This window comes from Orycteropus afer, unplaced genomic scaffold (genome assembly GCF_000298275.1).
Source record: "Orycteropus afer afer isolate SDZICR_OR568_19922 unplaced genomic scaffold, OryAfe1.0 scaffold00074, whole genome shotgun sequence".
NCBI lineage: Eukaryota > Metazoa > Chordata > Mammalia > Tubulidentata > Orycteropodidae > Orycteropus > Orycteropus afer.
Window position 1 is genome coordinate 1,624,233 of NW_006921661.1, and position 9,745 is coordinate 1,633,977.

General features: G+C 44.1%; 1 protein-coding gene across 1 annotated transcript in view; it reads left to right on the top strand.

Annotated features, from left to right (window-relative positions):
• TENM4 (teneurin transmembrane protein 4) overlaps nucleotides 1-9,745 on the top strand; it is a 562,032-nt gene that overhangs the window by 346,352 nt on the left and 205,935 nt on the right. The window contains exons 9-10 of the mRNA XM_007941024.2: nucleotides 134-235; nucleotides 2,243-2,437. Coding sequence (XP_007939215.1) covers nucleotides 134-235; nucleotides 2,243-2,437 — 297 coding nt within the window. The remainder of the gene's footprint in view (nucleotides 1-133; nucleotides 236-2,242; nucleotides 2,438-9,745) is intronic.

Sequence of the window (9,745 nt, forward strand, 5' to 3'; positions counted from 1 at the left end):
AATTCTGTTGGTTTCTTTCAGTCACAGGCCAGAATAGCTCATATATGTGGGTCTTGGTTAACTTCATTCCTAGGCCTTCTGTTTGGGTCAAGTAATTTGTGTTTTCAACTCTCCTTCTCATTTCTTTCCCCAGAATCCGTGGATAACTGCCCCAGCAACTGCTACGGCAATGGTGACTGTATCTCTGGGACCTGCCACTGCTTTCTGGGTTTCCTGGGCCCTGACTGTGGCAGAGGTGAGACCACTGCATGTGGGCTTGGGACTTCCATTCCCAGAGCCCCAGGGCAGTCTCGGACTGTACTCTCAGGGCAAGTACAGAACCCCAGGCCACCTTCTGACTTGCCTAAAAGGATCCCAATGGCTTTAGTGGGTGGTCTGCAGGCAGATCTGTGACCTTGTTGGCCATTCTTACCCACATTTGGATGATTGGGGAGACAAGGGAGGGGCAGCCACCATGAATTTAACATCCATTGTGTGGGTAGCAGTGGGACTTCTGAAGTGCTCGGCCCTTTCCAGCCATCTTCCGTGTTGCCTTTACTACCTTCTGTCAGTGCAAGAGGGAGCTCTGGTAGCATAGTGTCTAAGGCATTTGACTGCTAACCAGAAGGCTGGTGGTTCAAACCCACCAGCCACTCCTCAGAAGAATGATTGGGCAATCTATTTCCATAGCGATACCACCTCTGAAACCCAAGGAGGGGTAGCATTGAGTCGGATCTGACTCCACGGCAGTGAGTTGGTTTTAGTTTATCAGCGCAGGATGAAGTTTTGGCTAAGACCACCAAGGAAGGCCTTGGAATGCTTCTCCACATAGGACCCCAATGTTGCCTGATATTTGGACACATACAGTGATAATGATAACCACTATTGAGATAGTTCAGAAGGCTGCCCAGGATATAGTCTGTGCTTCTGGCTTTCATTTCTGTCCTGAAGAATTAATAAGGAACATGCCAGAGTTGATTCTGAGAACTTGGCACTCCCCTTAAGGAGCTCAAATAATGAATGTCTTTTGGTTTTTCCACCTCTTCACTCAGTCAGCAGACATTTGATTCATGCCCATTCCAGGCACTGGGGTTGCAGTGAATGAGACATGATCCCAAGAGCCCCCAGCCTGGTCTGTGAGGCAGACAAGTAAATTGACTATTACAAAGCAGTACGTGATATGTACCATAACAAGGCTAAGTACAGGAGATTCTATCAGAACAGAAGAAGGGAGGCTGTCTCAATTTGGAAAGGGATAAAAATCAGAAAGAGCTTCCCAAATGAGGTGACATTTGACCAAGGCCTGACACTTGAGTAGGAGTTCATCAGTGGAAGGCAGAGGTGGTGATTGCCAAGTGTAGGGAGCAGTGGCCTCTAGGTACTGTACTTGATACTGCCTTGGAGAGTCTGCTTATTCTGTATAGTATGAAATAGACTCAGTTTGAAGCAGAACCAGCAGCCCCAAGGAAATGCTGTGATTACCTGCTGAGTACTTTACAAAGGGAAGAAGTCAGGTGGGTCCAGGAGATGGTGCTGCAGAGAGAAGAAATGAGTCATTCCTTATAATAAGAATTACTGTCTCATCCCATATGCACTTAAAGTTAAGAGTCATGTATAAAACAGTCTTATTGTATCTCAGTAGGACTGGTAGGTACTTACAGCACAATACAATGTAATTTATTTTTATATAGTGTCTTTTGTACAGATGATCACAAAACCCTTTACACTAAGAGGCAGAATGGAAAGATAATACTTAAGGAGCCAAGTTGGGCTCAGCTATTCTCCTGTGGGGGCAGTGTTGTATGAGGCTTGAGTAGAGGCCTGAAAGGCAAGAAAAGCTGAGATTTGCTGGGTTAAAGATGACAGTAAGTGGTGCTGCAGATGAGCTGGGGGAAAGTGGAGTGCTATTAGCAGGAGAGGAGTAGAGAAGGAATTTGAGACAGGCAGGAGGCCCAGCCACTGTCTTTTCCAGTGAGAACAAGGAATAGATTGAAGCTTCCCGTCTAAGGACCCTAACAACCACCATACTACATCAGCAACACGAAGGGGATGGGGAAAGTGACATTTTGGTAACCACCAACTCTGCCAGGCCCTGCAGTGGCCACTATCACCTACAATTCCAAAGTGTTTAAACTAGAATGAAATGCAAAGCAATTGAGGTTAGTGGTCAAGCCAGTGAGGAGAGAATGGGACAAAGGCAGTTGGGATATGCTGGGCTTTGATTCATGCCAGGTTTCCTGGTTTCCTGTCCTATCTCCCCCAGCCTCCTGCCCTGTGCTTTGTAGTGGAAACGGCCAATACATGAAGGGCAGGTGCCTGTGCCACAGTGGCTGGAAGGGAGCTGAGTGTGATGTGCCCACCAACCAGTGTATCGACGTGGCTTGCAGCAACCATGGCACCTGCATCATGGGCACCTGCATCTGTAATCCTGGCTATAAGGGCGAGAGCTGTGAAGAAGGTAAGACTTGTGGGCTGGCAGCTCCAGCACCTTCCTCTGAGGTAGAGGCCTGCACACAGTGCCAAGAGGGCATCCAGGGAACAGAGGAAACCTCCTGAGCTGCTCTGGGAACCTCTGTGCCCTAAGTCAGGAACTCAACCAGCAACACCAAGCCAAATAAAGAGGACAGACAAATCAGGGTTTTGATCAGAGAAGAGAACTGTCATTTATTGAGGTCTTACCACATACAAGACTTTATGCCACTCCATACTATTTATCTTATTTAATCCTCAAACCATATTAGGGAATGGTTTCCATTTTACAGTTGAGGAAACTAAGATGCAGAGTCAAATGACTTGCCCAGTAGATGACTTGACGAGTAGATGGCAGAGTTTGGTTTAATCTTTCTGGCTCCATAACTCAAGTTTTTTCCACACCCCCATAAACTCATCTACTCTCTTTCTTCCTCCATTTCTGAAGTCTGATTCTATTATAGACCTCCAACCCCTGCCATTCTTTATGACACTCCTCTATGTGTGTTCATACATGTGGCTCTTAGGTGCCCATGAGCCTGTCTCCCTCCTTCATAAAGTGAATATATGCCTGGGTAGGTCAAGGCTGCCGATTTAATACCTGATGTCAGTTCATTTCTTGGAAAATATAACCAGGTGAGATAAATAAATATTCCTATCTCACAAATGGTAAAATTGTAGCCCAGTGACATGCCCATTATCTTGGAGCTAACTAATAGCAGAGTGGTAATTCAACCCGGGTCTTTTCACTTCAAAAATTTAGTTCTTTTTCTTTATGACTGCATGAGATTTCCAGATGAGAAGAGGAGGGTTATTCATAAACACTACAGAGTAGCATTTAAAAGTGTACACTCTGGAATCAGATGGAGGTTTGAGTCTTGCTTCTAACCTTAGTTTCTTAATCTGTGAAATGAGAATGTCTCCCTGAGAGGGCTTTTATTTATTTATTTATTTTAAATTCTGCTTTAGGTGCAAGTTTATAGAGCAGAGTTTGTTTTACATTCAGCATTGGTGTACATTTGCTTTCACTCCCCAATTACCATCCCCAACCCTAACCCACTTGCTTCCCCTCCCTGTCCAGTAACCACCGCCCACCATGCTCTTCATAGTTATGCACTCCTGTGTGTCCTGCATTTCCTCCATGCAAATGTTGCCCCTCTGGTGCCCTGTGGTGGATTGCTCCAAGGGATGCATCTCCATAGAGTATGTGGGTGCATCACCCTGGGTCAAGTAGTCTGCATGTACATCTTGTTTACTATTGGGCTGAGAGCCCGCCCCTGGGAGTTTCATTCTAGGCCTGAAGTGTATCCCAGGGCCAGAGTATTGGGGATCCCACCAGAGTCCATCTGACCAGTAATTCTGGTTCTTATTGTGTTTTTGGATTTTGTGTCATGTTTTTCCCCCCACTCTATCCAGGATTTCCAGTTTTGATCCTTTCCCGAGTGGTTGGCATTGGTAGCTGGGCAACGTCTAGTTCTGGTCTCGAGGTCCGTAATATCCAAGGGCTGATTGCTTCCAAATGGCCTTGTTTTTCTGTTTTTTGTTTTTCACTCTTGTTCACTTCCAATGATAGGAGACCATTAGCTGCCTCTTAGATGGCCACTTGAGAGCTTTTAAGACCCCAGTTGCTACCTGAGAGGGCTATTGTGAAGATTAAATTAAATGACTATGTAAATCCCATAGAAAAGGAGCCCTTGTGGTGCAGTGGTTAAGCATTCACATGCTAACCAAAAGGTTGACAGTTCAAATCCACTAGCCACTCCACAGGAGAGAAATGGGGCAGTCTGCTTCCATAAAGATTTATAGCCTGGGAAATCCTCTACTCAGTTCTAGTCTATCCTGTAGAATCACTGTGAGTTGGAATTGACTTGATGGCAACAGGTTTAAAGAATATAGCTCAGTGTCTGACACATAGTAAATGCTCTATAAACATTAGCTATTATCACTCCAGGTAGTTCCTAGGTTATGAACATCCCACTTGTGTACAACCCATAGTTATAAACCAACCCCCTGTACAGCCTTCCCTCTCCCCGCTAGTTCCCTGGATCCATGCTGGGAAGAAATGATGCGTTGCTACCTGGTTAATCACAGCTCCAGACACTCATTGGCCCAGCGCTAGCAGCCTCTTCCTCCTTTTCCTTCTATTCCTTCCGTTCTGGTTCCTGCTCTCAGCAGTGGCCACCGCACCAGCATCCCCTCTTTCCATAGTGAGGGAAGTTTTCTACTTTCTGTGATGGTCTCCTTCAGTGCACCCACCCACCCTCCCACTGCCATCCCCCCCGCCTATACCTCTGCACCTTGGTTTATTGCACCCGCCCTCACCCCTTCCTCCTCCTCTTCACCAGTCTCCCTTCCCTTTCAGTATCGTTCCACCAAGTGGCTGCTGCTGCTGCTGCCGCTGCCAGCCTGCTTCTTCGGTAGTGGTGCTGAGCTGAGGGCTGGGAAGCCCCTGGCCCCATGCACCGCTCCACTGCTGCTGCCACTGACGCCATCACTCAGCCACCAGCCCTTGGCCTCACCGAGTTGCAGAGTTAGTTAGGGCTCCCTTGCCAGCTGCATTGCCCAGCCCAGCCCTGAGCCATCTGGCCTTGCTGCCCTGCTGCTCCTGTTTGGCTTGCAGTCCACCTCCACCAGCTCAGCAGTGTGAATCAAAGCATTATTATTATTATTACTGTATTATTATGTTAAAAATGTTTTAGTGTATCTGGAAATGCTCCTTTAATTTTTTTTTTTTTGAATGTTTAGAAAGGTGTGCTATATAGTAAGACAAATATTTTACTGACATTAGGTACATACCATACTTAACTGTTCCAACTTGCTACAAATTGGACTTAAAAACCGACTTAGGAACGGAACTCATTCATAATCCTGGGACTGCCTGTATTGTTAGTAGTATTAGAAGTATTCTGGGGACAATTGAAGCACATTTCCTATTTCACCCACTCTATCAAACGTCTTTTGAAAAGGTTGCACTTCGGCTTTTGAAATTGACAGATGACTCAATGTACTGGTGGTTACCTCCCATTCTTCAAAGTCTGGGGCCCTGGTGTCTTCTCTGGTGGGTGAAGCAGGCTCCATAGAAACCCATTTGGTAATTTAACAGATAACCTTCTCTTAAGCCATCATTTTCTCTTTAAAAAAAAAAGAGAGAGAATGTAACAGACCCATTTTCAAAGAGTGGGGGAGCAGGAAGCGATTAAAGTCTGAAAAGCATTGTCTCTTCAAGACAAGCTGTACAAAGCCCAAGTGACTGGAAACTCCTGATTCTGACCTATTAACTTTGATGGAGATTACTTTGGGCTGTCTGAGGGAGAAGGCTTGCCAGCTTCTCCAACAAAGGGACTTAGTTTTCTGATCCTGACAATGGTGACCTTCATCTGCTTTACTTTTCATTTTAGTCACTTGAGGTGACGACCTTGAGAAGGAAAGAAAAACAGAAAGGAGATTCCATTTGAAACTGTGGGGCTCTCCTACCCCCAACTCCCCCAGTATTGTGTGGGCCAGGAAGTGGGGAGTTGTTCTTCTGCAGATGCCAGTACTGGACAGAGCCACAGAGCTGCAGAGTTATTTGTAAAGAGAGAAAAAAAAGTTGTTTCGACCTTTGATTTATGTTATCTATTTGAAAAGAAATGTTTTTACTCCTGCTTTCTTTTCTGAGGAGGGCCATCTGGTATTGATTCCTTTTATTATTTTTGTTTCTTTGGAGAAGCGTCATTGCATGTTCCTTGTTTATAAGGGGTTTTCTTGAGGCCTTTGTCATCCTCCCTTCTCTTACCCCCTCTTCTCTGAGCTCTGCTCTAAGAAGTTTCGCTGTGTTTATAAAACATCAGCTAACAAGCTTACTTCTCTCTCTCTCTTTCTCTCTTTTTCTTCTGAAGTTTATTGCCACATATTTTTTAAAACTTGAACTGAGCCAGCAGGACATTTGGAGGAAGTTAGGGGAGGGGCAGAAGGGAACAAACTTAGGCCTTTTACAGTGAAAAATGAGACACAATTTTTTTGGTCCCAGAGAGTGTCTAATAACTTGTGTGGTCACTAACATATCAAATATTTTGGGAAAGGCTTGTGTTTGCAGTGTGGCCACGCAGGCCTCATCATTGTACTAATGGGCTAAGCTTCTGCCTGAATTCTTGGCTTGCATGACAAGCTCTGCAGAGGAAAATATGTAACTCTTTTAAGAAGAAACTAAGTTTGACTGTCTTCTAAACAAAATTTAGCCTACCTCCTCAACAACTCCTCTCAGCCCTTTTACCACAGTGCTTCCCCACCACAGACCAGCTGGTTTTTCCCGTGTTACACACAGCTCCCTGGGAAATAAATAGTGTTCATGAAACTACCCTAGTGTGGTGATAAGAAGACAACTTTAATCCCATCCTAGGGTTCCTGTCACCCAGAGGGGGAGGGTAGATTCAGAGTCTACATATGACCTCTTTGGCAGGCAGATCCTTACTGTAACGTGGAAAACAGCCCAAGGTTTGGGATCAGTAGAAAGCAGGGACAAATTCTTCCCACAGGAATCTCAGCCAGTCCAGCCTAGGCTTCCTTGTGCTGCCTTCCCTTCCAGATGAAGCCCTCTTTAAAATTCCCTATCAGCTGCTAACCCCACATTCCCTTTGCCAAGTCGACCTTCAGAAGCCGTGATTAATTGCCTGGAGTTAGCCTCTCATCAGTTTTTTCTGATCTTTGTTTTCTGCCTGGACCGTCTGCTGAGAGCACGAGATTCACTTTACTCTTTGCTCGTTTTTGGGTCCCTGTTAGACTTGTTAGCCTAAGGAAGAACAGCAGTATGACGCCAGCGGCCTCTTGCTAAAATTGGTGCCCTCTCGGCCTGGTTGCTAACGGTGGAGATTTATAGGCTGGTCCTCCAGGGTGCCCCGGGGCTCACAGAGACAATTTTAGCCCAAAGTTAGGGGACAGGAACTTACAGAAGGAGAAATATAAGCCTTGGGATAGGAATTGTCAAATTAGAAAGCTTTCTGGATCTAGGGAATTACCAGAGTAACCAAATGGGCCAGAATAATCCTTCTGAGGTTCAGAGATCTGAGGAAGTTCATGAAAATTTATCACTGTTATTATTTTTGTTATTTTTAATTACCAAGAAATCCAACAGGTCATACTTCCACCATAATTAAATGGTGTCCAGAGACTGCAGTAGAAGAGTCTTTGCTTATGTTTGATTTTGTTAATTCTCTAATTGGCCCTATTTTTATTCTTGTTTTTGTTTTTATTTCCACTTTTAACCACTTACTTTGTATGTTTATGTATATAAGTAGTATAAGAAGTATCATTAGTATAAGAAGGGATCATTCCCTGGAGAAGGATGTCATGCTTGGTAGGGTGGAGGGTCGACGAAAGAGGGGAAGGCCTTCAACGAGATGGATTGACATGGTGGCTGTGATGATGGGCTCAAGTATAGCAGGGATTGTGGGGCTGGCGCGGGATCGGGCAGTGTTTCATTCTGCTGTGCATGGGGTCGCTATGAGTCGGAAACGACCCAACGGCACTTAACAACAACAACATAAATAGTATATATGTATACATGCATTTTTGAACCAGTAAGATGGTAGACGAAATAGCAAGAGGTCTGCACTAGGAAAGAGTGATTTGAACTTAAATTCCTCTCCTTACCAGCTATGCGATCCTGGGCAAGTTATTCAACCTCTCTGTGCTTCAGTTTCCTTATCTGTAAGATGAGGATAATTATGATATCTACCTCAGAGTATTGTTGTACAGATTAAGTGCAATAATGTACATAAAATGTTAGTAGCCAAATATGTGGCACAGTAGTAGGACTAAATCAGTGCTGATTGTTTTTGTTTTCATCATTATTATGTTTTTAGCAAATAAATGGTCACTCGCAACGACTGCTCTTCTTATTTCTCACTTACGCCATTGAGTGGCATCCCTTTAAAAAACTAAATAGTGAAAAAGTTTCCTTTACAAACTGGCCCTCAAATATTCTCAGAATATTGCCATTTGTAAAGTATCTACCCATTTGTTTAACATACCCAGGCCAGGTGTTCCACCATTTTATAGATGCAAAAGTCAGATATACTGGGTTATGAAAGATAATTGATGAATAAAGTAAAAGGAAGTCTGAATGATAAATGAGCTCTGCCCACAGTTTGCCTGAGTCATGTCCCGATGTCATTGCTACTGTGTATCCTGATAGAAGAGTAAGAAGTAACATTTTTGTAGTAATTTACAGTTTCTACAGTCCTTTCAAATTCTCAATGTCATTTGATCCTCACAACAATCTGAGAGGTAGGAATTTTTACCATACCTGCTCTTTAGATAGGAGCTCCAATAGTTAGGTGGCTCGACCATGATCATAAAACCTGTCAGTTTTGTCCCTTGACCCTTAGGTCCTCAGAAGCCAAATGCTAAGCTCTTCCCTGTGCAGCACTAAGACCTCCACGTGAGTCCTCTAAGGAAGAATCTGGTTTCATTCATCACAGCTCCTTCTACTTCCCAGCAGCCACGTGTTGGGTCTCTCACTCAGATGCCATTATCACCTTACAAAATTAATAAAATTGTCTGCAACTCTAAAATAAAGACAAATCCTAACAACTTTTTAACAAAGTAGAGAACATGGACTTTTGCTAGATGTTTTGTCTTCCATGTAATAAATTAGCCATGTATAAGTATCTTCTACCTTTTTGGTGCCTTGTGGATAATTAGAGGTTAATTTTGTATAGCCCCATAACTAAAACTTTTATTTGGGAGGACAGACCTAGTAACAGAATCAGCTTCAGAATCAGACAGACCTGTTTTCAAATCTCTCTGTGACAGAAATTAGCTATGTCATCTAGGATAAACTGCTTCCCTCTCTGAGCCTCAGTTTCCTCATGTGTACCTCATTGGGTTGGAGAAGTGAATCTGATAAATGTACATAAAGCACCTGATATAGTGCAGGCACAGAGAAGCCCCACAAGTGTTGTCCGTTATTCTCCTTTCCCTCTTCCTGGCTTGGTCTCTTGATACTTCTTTGACCTTGGGCCCTACAAGTCTGCAAAGACTGCTTGGCTGTGAGCCACAGCCACACAGTCCACCTACCACATAAGGAGAAGCTGTGCAGAGTCAGCACGTATAATTGAATATTGTCATCAAAATGTTTGCCCTCTGGAAAGTGAGGTTTGAAAAAAATTTAGGAAAATAATGAAATTTTAAAAATTCTCATTTAACTAGATGGTGCCCAGCTACCACTTCCATCCACTTGGAAGGGATGTAGGAGATCCTGCATAGAGAGGGAGAACAATGTGGAACAAAACTCAAAATCATTTGGAGGCAAAAAAAA